The sequence below is a fragment of the Suillus subalutaceus genome, assembly GCF_016647625.1.
Source record: "Suillus subalutaceus strain FC151 chromosome Unknown DFJ58scaffold_4, whole genome shotgun sequence".
Classification (NCBI taxonomy): domain Eukaryota; kingdom Fungi; phylum Basidiomycota; class Agaricomycetes; order Boletales; family Suillaceae; genus Suillus; species Suillus subalutaceus.
Genome location: NW_024540253.1, coordinates 16826 through 29148, shown reverse-complemented (window position 1 = coordinate 29148; position 12323 = coordinate 16826). Strand labels below are relative to the sequence as shown.

General features: G+C 47.0%; 5 protein-coding genes across 5 annotated transcripts; 3 read left to right on the top strand and 2 right to left on the bottom strand.

The window, feature by feature from the left end:
• Positions 1-295: 295 nt before the first annotated feature.
• On the top strand, positions 296-2281 carry DFJ58DRAFT_721495 (MFS general substrate transporter; the record flags this gene model as incomplete). Its single annotated transcript, XM_041384814.1, has 10 exons — positions 296-487; positions 538-557; positions 617-724; positions 788-859; positions 978-1064; positions 1114-1248; positions 1302-1686; positions 1729-1850; positions 1907-2047; positions 2098-2281. 10 exons carry the CDS (start codon positions 296-298, stop codon positions 2279-2281), a joined length of 1446 nt encoding a protein of 481 aa, XP_041250113.1.
• A 59-nt stretch (positions 2282-2340) lies between these two features.
• DFJ58DRAFT_757323 (uncharacterized protein) lies at positions 2341-3339 on the bottom strand. Its single transcript, XM_041388198.1, has 4 exons — positions 3272-3339; positions 2986-3214; positions 2815-2917; positions 2341-2757 (listed from the first exon to the last, which is right to left on the bottom strand). The coding sequence occupies exons 2-4, from the start codon at positions 3181-3183 to the stop codon at positions 2348-2350; spliced, it is 711 nt and encodes a 236-aa protein (XP_041250112.1). The 5' UTR covers positions 3184-3214; positions 3272-3339; the 3' UTR covers positions 2341-2347.
• An 86-nt stretch (positions 3340-3425) lies between these two features.
• DFJ58DRAFT_757315 (MFS general substrate transporter) lies at positions 3426-5914 on the top strand. Its single transcript, XM_041388197.1, has 14 exons — positions 3426-3577; positions 3638-3709; positions 3768-3937; positions 3989-4008; positions 4077-4184; positions 4233-4318; positions 4369-4381; positions 4431-4517; positions 4569-4615; positions 4666-4753; positions 4804-5190; positions 5241-5357; positions 5407-5547; positions 5609-5914. The coding sequence occupies exons 1-14, from the start codon at positions 3481-3483 to the stop codon at positions 5787-5789; spliced, it is 1614 nt and encodes a 537-aa protein (XP_041250111.1). The 5' UTR covers positions 3426-3480; the 3' UTR covers positions 5790-5914.
• A 97-nt stretch (positions 5915-6011) lies between these two features.
• On the top strand, positions 6012-9966 carry DFJ58DRAFT_757309 (glycoside hydrolase family 2 protein). The gene is made up of 21 exons (XM_041388196.1): positions 6012-6281; positions 6340-6370; positions 6435-6553; positions 6623-6642; positions 6698-6797; positions 6852-6937; positions 6988-7342; positions 7403-7535; positions 7588-7624; positions 7678-7796; positions 7836-7838; positions 7905-7948; positions 7997-8090; positions 8140-8364; positions 8414-8492; positions 8543-8617; positions 8665-8713; positions 8766-8809; positions 8861-8978; positions 9025-9461; positions 9512-9966. The coding sequence occupies exons 1-21, from the start codon at positions 6126-6128 to the stop codon at positions 9768-9770; spliced, it is 2583 nt and encodes an 860-aa protein (XP_041250110.1). The 5' UTR covers positions 6012-6125; the 3' UTR covers positions 9771-9966.
• DFJ58DRAFT_757305 (small GTPase superfamily) lies at positions 9884-11305 on the bottom strand. The gene is made up of 5 exons (XM_041388195.1): positions 10948-11305; positions 10754-10893; positions 10519-10703; positions 10340-10431; positions 9884-10284 (listed from the first exon to the last, which is right to left on the bottom strand). Exons 1-5 carry the CDS (start codon positions 11003-11005, stop codon positions 10190-10192), a joined length of 570 nt encoding a protein of 189 aa, XP_041250109.1. The 5' UTR covers positions 11006-11305; the 3' UTR covers positions 9884-10189.
• Between the last annotated feature and the right edge of the window lie 1018 nt (positions 11306-12323).

Here is a 12323-nt window from a genome sequence, read left to right as displayed (position 1 = left end):
AGGAGTCGAGGGAAATTGAGGATGCCGATGCCGTGATACGTTTCGCAGCTTCAGACCACAAACATGCGATAAACCTTACTATTAAAGCGAGTTACTTATCGACCCATACGATAGCGCTGTTGACAGGCGAAGCAAGGGTCGTTCCTTCTTTCGGGTAGAACGGGCCAACGGCAAAGATCACTCCGTTCTAGCACGGTGCTAGGTTGGTCTACTGCTGCGACTGCTGGTATCTGAGCTGAAGCTACTCAACCTTTCGGCGCCGCATTAAAAGAAGAGCGAGCCTGAGGCCTGAGGAATGTCAGATCGTCCACTGCTCGATGTAGGCAACTACAGTCCACGCTACGGTGCCTCTGAGTCTGGCAACAACAATGATACTCCCATACTCCCATACAGTGATGAGCAGAGCAGAGCTTTCACGGAGAAGAGGCTTCTCCGTAAGCTGGACCTTCGAGTAGCCTTCCTGGTTCTGATTTACATTATGAATTATGTGAGTTGGTGCACCTGGTGTTCCCGCTACTGCCTAAATTCCCTGCATAGATGGACCGTAGTAATGCAGCGTACGTGACCCAGCTTCGAAATTACTTGGAATACTGTGGCTCAACCGCCCGTTCGCAAGTGCAGCGAGGTTGCGTGGTTTTGAGGAGGACCTCGACATGAAGGGGAATCAGTTCAATACGCTCATTAGTATCCTCTATGTGGGGTACGTGTTAATGCAAGCTCCTTCGTATGTGCTACCCTGTTATCCCTGTACGGCATCTCCGAGAATTCACAAGTAACACTTTCTTAGATCGCATGAAAAGGCCATCGCTGTACCTCTCAAGCTGCATGGCAATATGGGGCGCTATCACCTTGTTCACCAGTACGTATATTTTTCGTTTGATCAACATCGCCTAACAAGGGTCGTGGAAGGTACGGTACAAACGTTGGTATCTGTCACTCTTGCAGTATTGTCCACTCTCGAGTTAACTTTGCTTTAGGTATCGTGCAGCTCTGATCTTGCGCTTCCTGCTTGGATTTGTCGAGGCAGCGTTCTTTCCCGGGGCTGTATTCCTTCTTTCGCAATGGTATAATCGTTACATGCCCTCCTAGTTGTGTATATTGAAATCTCTCTAGGTACAAGCGCAACGAACTAGGATTGCGCACAGCGCTTCTTACTTGCGGGAGCTCAGTCAGTAATGCTTTTAGCGCCCTTATCGCGTCAGGAATTTTGGCAGGCCTAGACGGTATACTGGGTTTCACGGCTTGGAGGTCTGCAGCGAGATTTGCATGTCTCAAAAGTAACGCTGACTTAGATGCTGCAGGTGGCTTTTCCTCGTGGAGGGCACTTTGACCATCATAGTTGCAGTGTGTGCAATCTGGATTTTACCAGACTTTCCTTCAACTCCGAGCGTCTGGTTGTTGCCTGATGAGCAAATACTGGCCAAACGACGGATGGAGGAGGACGCTGCAGCCGGAAATGAGGACCAAGGCAAGCCTGTAGAGGGCTTTTCTGGTCTTTCCGAGGCTGTCATGGATTGGAGAGTATGGTGGCTTGGGGTTGCCCTTAGTTTCATGACCGCTTCTTTATCATTCGGCAATTTTTTTCCCGACACTATCTGCTACAATGGGTTACAACGCAACTATCAGCCTCTTGCTCTGCGCACCTCCATGGATTTTAGGAACTGCGACCTCGTTTTTTGTGGCCAGGTTAGTCTTTACTTGACGGCTCGAAAGTCAAATTAACGATAGATAAGGCACTCCGATGCAACTGGCGATCGCTTCTGGCATATCACTGGTCCGCTACTTCTCGGCATCGTCGGGTTTGTGATTGCCATGTCTACTATGAATACGGCCGTTCGTTATCTGTCACTGTACGAACCTTCCAATCTTCGTTCTGCAATTTTGCAGGCTAATGGGCTTCGTGAAGATTCTTTATGACTCAGTCCTCGGTCGCCTATATTATCTTTTTGACTTGGGTATTGAATACCTTTTCCCAATCGCGGTCGAAACGCGCTGCAGCCATCGCACTGATAAACTCGATGGCAACATTTGGCAACATTGGTGCATCGTGAGTTAACGGCGACCTCGTACTCTATGCTTTCACTCACGCTATCGCAGGTACTTCTGGCCATCCAGTTGGGGACCTTCATACGTGAATTCATATTTCATTTGCATCCTAACAGGTGCCATGTCTATTGCGATGTGCTGGGCGTTTAGGAAGCATCTTTCTCGGTGCAATGGAGCTGCTGAAGCCGAAGAGCACGCTCTAGGGTTGCCCAAAGGGTTTAGATATCTCCTGTAGCACTCACTGTTCGACTGGGCCTGCTGGGAAGCAGTGGGCGGTGCATCTATGGATGTACGGTTCACATCACAAATAAATAAATAAATTCAAGGAAATAAAAGAGGAGTGACACAAAGAGAACAGTAAAAATGGCTGATTGATAGTGGCTACAATTTGAGAACATATGTGTCTAAACCTAAGTGGTAAAACCAATGAATCTACGAAGAACCAAGTTGTCATGATCCTATGGAAGGATGCCGAAAGTTGGAGGCACACTGTCGGTGATAGGCTGCGTTGTGGTGCCAGAATTGGCGACGGCGACGGCACAGAGTGATGCGAGATACCTGGGACACAGGTAGTTTTTGGGTTTGAGAAGGTGACCAGGAGGGTGTGCCTGGGGAGTTGGAAGCGCTTGCGTGAAAGGAGCATGGTGGATGCATCGTGTCTCCAGTGTTTCTGAATAATGTCAGATGTTCGTATTGATTGTACAAGCACAACTGTGGAGCCCAGGCTTGTAGTAGATGGGATGTGACAGAAACAGGATAGTCACTTACACCAGCTGAGCACTGTATGCTGAACAAATGTAAAATTTGCTCGCTTGATCAATACATGATCATCTAAACAGACAAATATGTACCCTAATACAAAGACAAACGACTGAATTATGTGAGCACAGAGTCATAGCCCAGCAAGATCAAGCCAAACCCACCAAAAGATAGGCTCACCAGAAATATAAACGATATTCTTAATGAATGTGCGAGCTTGGGCACACTGGGGTGCGTCACAGGCAAATACTGTTGCAAGGCAAAGGTCATTGTGACACAATAATTGACTCTCTGCTCAACGAAAAATGTCGGGCACGCTGATGCTCCCTCAACGAATGTCATGAGGTGCGGGAGGTTATAGGTGGTGATAACGGTCATTGAATCATTCAGACCGGTCACGAGGATTGTACTGGGGAAGTTGTATCAAAATTAGAGAGAATATTAAATTAATGGAATAGAAACATACACGACCGGTTGTCGAAGTTGTTCTCGTTAGTTGAGTGCATGACCGTGACGTGAAGGCCTTAGGCGACCCGAGATAGGTTTTCAAGTCAGCAGATTTCGTGTGAGCTAAATATGGTATCTACACCCGATTCATTTGGTTAGTCGTATTTGAAACACTCGGAATGGCTCGTTCAATGACAGTGCTACGATAGCTAGGATGCCCAGCCTGAAATGGTCAATCCTACAAAAATATACGGCTCAACTGGATTGCTGCAATGCTTCGAGTTGAAGTACACGCCTCGTCAATCCAGCTGTCTGGGACATCCAGGTACAAAGTTAGTTAGCGTGCGGCATTGTGATTTCTCAGGGCCATTCTTAATGCCAACAGGTATCGTTCTTTGTCCCGGACCATCTCATATGTCGAGCAGAACTTCTCGTGGGCTTGCATACGAACGTTTGCGTGAGTTCGATTGGAAAGTTGTCAAACAAGCCATTGACCCTCCGTTTGTTTTGTAAAGCATGCGAAGATATTGACACTGCGGCGTGCGAGGGCAGCCTGGACAGCGATATCGGCTTGCAGAATGCCATTTGCGACGAGTTTCCTGACAGACAGCGTGTGGAACAAAATCTTCTCCGTAAAGTCGACCTTAGGATGTCCATCCTCGTCCTCATTTATATCTTAAACTATGTGAGCCGAGTTAGTACCTACTAGCTTTGGCCGATAATCTAACAACTGCAGATCGATCGCAATAATGCAGCGTGGGTTCACGTTTCATGCCGACCCTTATACCATGGCTGAAGTTGCAGTTCTATTCGACACGTAACAGTGCAGCTAGATTACGCGGCTTTGAGGACGATCTTCATTTAGAAGGGCAACAATTCAATACCATATTGAGTATTCTTTACGTCGGCTACACACTAATGCAGGTTCCATCGTATGTGACTTGAGGACTCCTTTTAGTGTGATGCTGACGAAGACGAAGCAATATGTACTTGAACAAGATAGGGAGGCCCTCCATATATCTACCGATATGCATGGCAATATGGGGTCTAATATCAGTCCTAACGGGTCAGTTTAGCACCTGAGCATGAAGATTATTGATGTTGATTAAAAACCAGGAACGACAAAGGGGTACGTTTTCTAGCTTTTGGGCAATATACAAACTGAAGAAGTTCTGAAGCTTCCTTGGAGCTGTATGCACTCGGTTTTTCCTGGGATTCGTCGAGGCCGCATTCTTTCCTGGTGCTTTATTTCTCCTATCTAAATGGTGAGTACTGAAAGGAATCAGGCGTCTTTTCCGCGCACTGACATCGCTCAGGTACAAGCGAAGAGAGCTTGGACAACGAACAGCGATATTAAGCTGTGGTCAGTCCCCTTCCATACAAAATTTGATGCACCCAACGTTGGTAGTGTAGGTATTATGATCAGTAATGCCTTTGGGTCACTTTTGGCATCAGCTATTCTGGACGGCATGGACGGAGTCATGGGTATCGCAGCTTGGAGGTAAGTGATGTTAGTTTCCTGTCGACCTGGTGCTTAGCGTCACTCGTAAGATGGCTGTTTTACATCGAAGGTTCTATGACCATTTGCGTCGCAATATGCGCCATATTCATCCTTCCCGACTTCCCTGCCACTACCACGTCGTCTTCCTGGCTCACAGCCGAAGAACAAGTTCTTGCTCAATTACGAATGGAGGAAGATGCTGGTGTAGATGATGAAACTGAGTGTTCCAAAGGTGGGGAATCGGGTCTGAAGCAGGCATTCGCAGATTGGAAGGTCTGGTGGCTTGCGCTTGCGATGGCGGTCTTGAATGTCTTGCTATCGTTCAACGCCTTTTTTCCAACGTTGAGTGCAACGCTAGGCTACAGTTCGACTGTGTCATTGTTGCTTTGCTCCCCACCTTGGCTGTTTGCAACATGCGTGGCATTTTTGATGTCAAGGTAAACTATCTTCTGGTCCGTGTTTGAGTCCCAATTGACATCATGTGGAGACATTCTGATGCAACAGGCGAACGTTTTGGCCACATTATGATACCTTTACTCGTCGGGATCGCCGGGTTTATGATGGCCATGGCGACTATGAACACCGCAGTTAGATACCTCTCATTGTAATGTTTCTCTCTTACTCCAGTCGTTGACCGACTGACACTGTTCCAGATTCCTGATGGCTCAGTCTTATACGGCATTTGTCGTGTACTGGGCATGGGTGAGCAACTCTATTCCCCGTCCAACATCAAAGCGGGCCGTAGCCCTTGCATTCATCAACGCATTCTCGTCATTAGGAAATATCGCTGGCTCGTGAGTGTTCCAGATCTTGTGACTGTTCAAAATCTCTCATGCGCACTTTCGGATAAATCAGCTACGTCTGGCCAAAGTCATGGGGTCCTGCCTATTGGAACTCGTATGCTATCTGTATAGGAAGCGGTATTCTTTGCATCGTAATGTCGTGGATATTCAGGCGACACTTGGTGCGGTTGAATCAGGAGATCGAAGCAAATAAGACAGAAGAGGGGCTGGAGGACTTCACATATCTGCTATGATTAATGTCATCATGGGCAGGCTACTAGTAATATCTACTGCATTGTAGTAGTCGACATTCTTTTGTGCGTAGAAATCGTCGTCGTTTGGTCGTCGATTACCACAATATATATATACTTGCCATGTTTCTTAGTGGAGGTAGCGCGCGTCGGGGGACCAGTCAAGTACTTACGGTGTCTACTCGGAGAAATATCGGTAATATATGATCCCCATGCCGTGAACTATGATGTTTAGGATTAAGATACAGGTGATCTCGATTCTCGATTGTCCCCATGTCCCAGGATTTATAGCTGCTCCATCATAGAGAGTCAATCCCTCTCGTTACTACTACTCCCACCATGACCATGAGCATCACCAGATCTTTGACACAACATTGGTCTTTCACCCAAGTAGGCGGCGGACGTGGCACGAAGAACGGCGAATGGTTGGCGGTATCGCAGTTCCCAACCACGGTACACGTCGAACTTCTGAAGGCAGAGCGTATTCCAGATCCAGTGTGTCCAATCATGATAAATATCACATCGACTAACTTAGACTCGGCTTATTCCACAGTTTCTGGGTCTCAATGAATGGGAGGTTCAATGTGCGCCATCATGATGCTGGTCTTAATTGTGTCTCAGGGGCTGACTGAGGTGTATAACTACTAGGGGTCGGAGAGTCCGACTGGACTTTCAAGAACATCTTTGAAGTTTCTGCGAAAGAACTTGCGGCCGTCAATGTTGACCTCGTGTTCGACGGTCTTGATACATTCGCAAGCGTGGAGTTTGTGCGTTACATAAATTTTGTCACCCCCACATGATGCCAACCCGGGTGCTAAAACGATACTTTGACATAGAATGGGCATAAAATTTTGGAGTCAGCGCGCTTCGATCTGTCTCCGTCTCCTCCTCTAATATTTATTGTTACTCAGCACGAAAAATCAGTTTATCGCATACAGAGCACCTGTAAAGCAATACTTGAAACTGGGTGCCAATGAGCTCGTTATAAGTTTCTCGAGTGCGTTCCTGAAGGTGAGCTAATTCAATATTTTAAACACTTGCTGCGGCTGAACGTTAGCTGGTTAGGGGAGGGAACTGGAGCAAGCTCACGGGAAGTTGCATCTTTGGAATGGCGATTCCAGTCGCTTGCATGTACGCAAGGCACAATACAAGTGAGTATTGCTGTTGATCTTAATGGGAAGGCTGTCGATGTGCACCAAAGTTATGGTTGGGACTGGGGGCCAGTTTTGATGACCATTGGCCCTTGGAAGCCTATCACCCTTCACACGTACAACGTCTACCTCACGGATGTTGACGTAAGAAGTGATGTGTCGGAGGCTCTGGACGTAGGAATCACTGTTGACTTGACGCTGTCTGAGAAGGCCCCCAGCGGGTTGGCATCTGTGGCGCTGAAAAATGCACAGAATTCTGTGATCCTTGCAGAGAGCAATATAAAAGTCGATTCTGGGAGTGCCCGCGCTGAGTTCCGCTTCTCGTCCGGAGTGCTCGAATTGTGGTATCCAGTTGGATTTGGCAAGCAACCTCTGTATACAGTCGAGGTAATCATTTCTGACTCGGTGAGTGCGATCCTTCCTCATATAGTACACTGCGGCGTGGCCTAACGCATAGTTCAACAGGAAGGAAACACTCTGGACACGAAAACTCAGAGGGTATCGTTCCGCCGTGTTCGAGTTGTCCAGGAGCCTCTTGTTGATCAGGAAGGTCTGACTTTCTTGTTCGAAGTCAACAACATCAGGATTTTTTGTGGTGGTAAACAATGCCTCTTTCTTGAGGGAATGTATAAGTGAAACTATGTCTATAGGTTCTAACTGGATTCCTGCCGACTCTTTTCTTACTACGTTAGTATGGCGCTACCTTTATCAAAGCATCTTATTGACCAAATTTACTACAGCCTTACTCCGGGAAGGTATCGTGCATGGCTTCAACTGCTCGTGAATGGTAATCAGAATATGGTTCGTGTCTGGGGAGGGGGCATCTATGAATACGATATTTTTTACGATATTTGCGATGGTGAGCGCTATCCTCTTAGCCCTCGCGCATTTGATTCATAACCTTCCTTCCATTAGAACTTGGAAGTAGGGCTTTGTTCAACTCGGCAGTCCGCTTATTTAAATCCTATTGCAGTTCTTGTCTGGCAAGACTTTATGTTCGGCTGCGGTCAAGTAAGTTGCTGTTGTTGCACTGTTAGTCCAGGCTCAAAGGTATTCTAGTATCCGGCATATGATTCTTTCCTAAAGCTTATCGAACTTGAAGCGGAACAAAACGTCAAGCGATTGAGACACCACCCATCTATTGTTATCTTCGGTAAATAAAAACTTTTGTCAAGTGTTTCTCACTCTTAACTTTTTTACAGCCGGAAACAATGAGGATTACCAACTTGCAGAATCAATAAATATCGTGGATTACTCTGACGAAACTTCGGACTTCCGGAAGACCAAGTTTCCTGCTCGGCACATATATGAGCGGACACTGCCATCCATCGTTCAAAAATTCTGCGATATCCACTACCACCGCAGTTCTCCTTACAGTGCCCCGGGTACAGTGACCACAGATAAAACACTAGGGGACCTTCACCAGTGTACGTGAAAGATTCGGTGATATATGTTGTTATTCCAATATGTCTTCAGGGAATGTATGGCATGGGTCTCAAGAACCGTGGCACAATTGGGATTTACTCGCCGGTCGCTTCGTATCTGAATTCGGAATGTGAGCGGTTTTGACCCTGCTGGCACTTACGAACACTCATGCTTCGCCAGGGAGGGATACCCAAACATTCGCACAGTTGATTATTGGCTTGCTGGCGACAAGTCAGAGCGACATCCTCAATCTCGGTAAGCAAATTGTACTTCACCATACGTCATGCCGAAGGTCCCCTCAGCGTCAACAATAACCATAATAAGGCCGATGGCTTCGAACGCCGGTTGGAAGTATGATAGCATATATTATGACATTCAGAACTTCACTACCCTCTTTTTCTAGCTTTACCTCGTGGAAAACTTCAAGCATGCCTTCGACATGGACAGGTTAGCGGCCGTCATCACGGGTTTAGTGTGATTCAATTGACTCCTGTTTAGTTATGTGTATTACACACAAATCATGCAAGCTGAGACGCTTGCATCTGCTTACCGACTCTGGCGGAGAAATTGGCGTGGAAAGGGTCGGGAGCACACCGCTGGTGCTCTTGTATGGCAGGTGAGTCATCGGACAAACGTCGGGTTCTCAAGTTAACGGTAACTAGATCAATGACTGCTGGCCAACCACGTCGTGGGCCATTGTCGATTACTTTATGCGTCCCAAACCAGCGTATTTTGCCATCTCACGTGAATTGCGTCAGTACACGGTCGGGATGACGCGCAAGGAAAAGAAAACATTTGCGAATGACTTGTCAGCTGCCCAGTTCACAATTACAACAGTTCTTGAGGTCTGGGGCACGAACGGCACTCTATCAGAGAAGAAGGCCAAACTCGAAGTCACTTGCTTCGACCTTTGCTCCTCCTGGACGGAGCAGTTCTCCAAGGATATTGTACTCGCTCCCAATGCCAGCACTGAACTATACTCGGGCGACCTTCCCGGTCAACCAATGCGCACAAAGCAGAGCGAAGTTCCACGTGCGATCATCGTCTCAGCACGTCTCCTCGACGCATCTGGAACTGTCCTCGGCAGGTATTCCAATTGGTGAGGACGTATGAGGTTTTCTGGGTTTATGTATCCTGACACTGTTATAGGCCAGAACCTTTTAAATTTATCAACTTTCCCGCCATCAAAGATCTGGGGTTTTCTGTCAAAACCGGGAGCGACGGCGAATCCGTCGAACTCTCTACTCAAAAACCTATAAAAGGAATTATTCTAGATGCTGAAGGCGAGGACGTGGAGTGGAGCGACCAGGCCATCGATCTGGTTCCAGGAGATCCCCAGATTGTAAAGGCCGTTGGGTTGAAGGGTAGAGATGTGAAGGCCCGCTTCCTTGGCGATGGCACGGCGTAAATGATAAGGTCACCATGTATTCATATCGATATACACTTACGTATAACAAGATGAGAATTAAATCCAATCGACCTACCGAATATAGGAGCAAAGCACCTTACGGAATGGACAAATTGTGTAAATATGAATACGAATTATGAACCACCAGGGAAGACACTAGTACTGTTGAAAACCAGGCAGAGAGACCCCAGGAAAGCATTATTTTACACACTGTACAAGTCGCAGCGAGACATTGACCAATGTAGTGGACTATAAAAGAACAGTCTAATCCGATGGAAAAATCGGATAAAATGAAGAACTCCTAGGGAACGGAGGGAAATATTTGTGCAAGGGAAAACGAGCGGCTTAGGGTATGAAGGGAGACTGGGTAACCGGAGAGCATGACAGACAGGTGACCAGAGATGGCCGAGTCGCGTCTATCACATAATGAGACACCTGCTTGCTTCTGGCTGATCCGTTTTGCTAGACGGTGATCGCTTCTCAATCTCCGCAAGACATAGCTCGAAGACTTTGCCTGTGATGAGGCCGCGTGAATAAGATATATATTGAGAAGTGTGATAATTCCTTACCAACGTTGACATTATTCTTTGCGCTAGTCTCAACCCAAGCAGCGTTGTTGAGTTTTGCCAACTCTTCCCCTTCATTTGGAGCCACCTGTCTGCTATTGGGACTGTAAGGCATGAAAATAGAGCATTGACAAAAAGCACAAGTGTGGAACGGCCAAGCACAAAGAAGAATGATAACCTACCTCGACTGTAAATCAGTTTTAGCGCCGACGATTACACATGGGATATCGTTTTTGCCACAAAAATCAACGATTTTGTCGTATACGATTTTGATCATGTCAAAAGATCGTCTTGAGGCGACTGAGTATACGAGGACGTAGCCGTGAATACCAATTGCATGTTTAGAACTGAGAATCGAGTACTCGTCCTGTCAATGTAAATTAATGTGGATATGCAATGATGTATGAGAATGCACACCTGGCCAGCGGTGTCAATGATGTCACAGTCATATTCCACGCCTCTATAAGCTACGCCTTTCGAAAAGGTGTTTTCGATGGTTGGATAGTATGCATCGACAAAATGGTTCTCGATGAACTGTATGACAAGAGAAGATTTGCCTGTTGCGAGAGTAGCGGGTGAGTATCATGACGTCGAGAATAAGATCAACATACCAACTGAACGGGAACCTAGAACTGCGATTTTTCTCTTTCTCAAAGTGTTGGCAGCCATATTAACAAGATATTGTATATGAAATAAACGAGAGAAGTGGAAGAGATAGACGAAGAAGGCGAACACGATGAAAAGACCAAAAAATGTAAACAGTTGTGGCAATGTGGAACTGTGACCCCAAGTTTAGCCGTAGGTGACAAGACTTCGTCAGCGAGCGCTAGCTTTGGTCGTAAGTCTCGGAAACTCGAGTGGGCCTTCCTCCCGGTAGCTGAAGGCTAGGTTTATATAAATACGATAGAGGTAATTGGATTCTCCATGGCAGGAAAAGGCAGGAACTCCTGTACTAGTACCATATTGTATACGGGGTCTTACTCGTTACAGCTCAGGTTACGGACCGCAACTTGTAATGTACATTTTTCAGGAACACTGTCCACGAGACATCCACGTCGAAGGTCTCGCCCATCTAATACAGAGAGTAATAGCACCTCGCTTCGCTTCTTAACCGTCGGGCTATCGTCACTGCTCTCACCGAAGAGCCCACATGGCTTTCTCCTGGGTCTTGTGATCCGCTGGAAACGGCCCGAATCTCTCGGCAACTACATCATTTCTTACAACCATTGTCAGGCAAATGCAGATAGCAATGAGTAATTTACTATCTACAGCCTCCGTAGTGTGGCCAGCACTTGCACGCCAGCGGTCTTTTCCGGATTGTGATTGACATTTTTGATGACTGCCGCTCAGGGAAAATATCTTTTGCCTAGGGTAAGGACAAAACCGTAGGAGAGATGCGCCGTCAAAATATGCGATTGATTGTTTGATGGCCGTTGGGCGCGAAGATAACAGACATTGAAGATGCCTGTCGTAACGCAGGAATCACGTACTGATGCCCTGAACATTACGTCGCTTGGTCCGGAGTACATACAACGAAATGTCGTGGCACTAGAGGGAAATCAGAATGCTCGAGAAGGCAAAATACCAACTATTCGGACTGCTGGCGATGACGGATTTGCTATGTGAAGCCCAGGGGAGGAGCTTGTGCGCCGCATCGGCAATCCAAACAACAGGACGTAAGAGACCTTGGGAAAAAGTCCATTCAGTGGCGCAGACCGGGAGACAAGCACTAAATTGAGCTAGCCACAAGTGTAAGGTTTGACAAGGACAAATGATCCCTACTGGTTCAATTACTCACCAGTACAGCATGAGAGGGGACTTCCTCTCTTGCCTGAAGATCTATCACATGGAAACGGTATCCAGAGGTTCAATGAGACCACGAAATAAGAGATGTGACACGCAATATGGCACGTGGGAGGACGCGACATTGTCGACCAGCTCCAACCTCCACCGTGTGATCGGGTTTCACGACTTCCTGTGACAAAGA

What these genes read in the sequence shown, in the direction of transcription:
- DFJ58DRAFT_757323 (XM_041388198.1), bottom strand. Translation starts at nt 3,183, where the DNA reads ATGACCGTTATCACCACCTATAACCTCCCGCACCTCATGACATTCGTT. An exon ending in GAATATCGTTTATATTTCTG is followed by an intron (nt 2,918 to 2,985) that starts GTGAGCCTATCT and finishes CACATAATTCAG; the next exon opens with TCGTTTGTCTTTGTATTAGG. An exon ending in GCATACAGTGCTCAGCTGGT is followed by an intron (nt 2,758 to 2,814) that starts GTAAGTGACTAT and finishes TGGGCTCCACAG; the next exon opens with TTGTGCTTGTACAATCAATA.
- DFJ58DRAFT_757315 (XM_041388197.1), top strand. Translation starts at nt 3,481, where the DNA reads ATGGTCAATCCTACAAAAATATACGGCTCAACTGGATTGCTGCAATGC. An exon ending in TTATTTCTCCTATCTAAATG is followed by an intron (nt 4,518 to 4,568) that starts GTGAGTACTGAA and finishes GACATCGCTCAG; the next exon opens with GTACAAGCGAAGAGAGCTTG. An exon ending in GTGGCATTTTTGATGTCAAG is followed by an intron (nt 5,191 to 5,240) that starts GTAAACTATCTT and finishes CATCATGTGGAG; the next exon opens with ACATTCTGATGCAACAGGCG.
- DFJ58DRAFT_757309 (XM_041388196.1), top strand. Translation starts at nt 6,126, where the DNA reads ATGACCATGAGCATCACCAGATCTTTGACACAACATTGGTCTTTCACC. An exon ending in GAGCGACATCCTCAATCTCG is followed by an intron (nt 8,618 to 8,664) that starts GTAAGCAAATTG and finishes AGGTCCCCTCAG; the next exon opens with CGTCAACAATAACCATAATA. An exon ending in CATGCCTTCGACATGGACAG is followed by an intron (nt 8,810 to 8,860) that starts GTTAGCGGCCGT and finishes ACTCCTGTTTAG; the next exon opens with TTATGTGTATTACACACAAA.
- DFJ58DRAFT_757305 (XM_041388195.1), bottom strand. Translation starts at nt 11,005, where the DNA reads ATGGCTGCCAACACTTTGAGAAAGAGAAAAATCGCAGTTCTAGGTTCC. An exon ending in TCATTGACACCGCTGGCCAG is followed by an intron (nt 10,704 to 10,753) that starts GTGTGCATTCTC and finishes TTACATTGACAG; the next exon opens with GACGAGTACTCGATTCTCAG. An exon ending in AAAACTGATTTACAGTCGAG is followed by an intron (nt 10,432 to 10,518) that starts GTAGGTTATCAT and finishes CAGTCCCAATAG; the next exon opens with CAGACAGGTGGCTCCAAATG.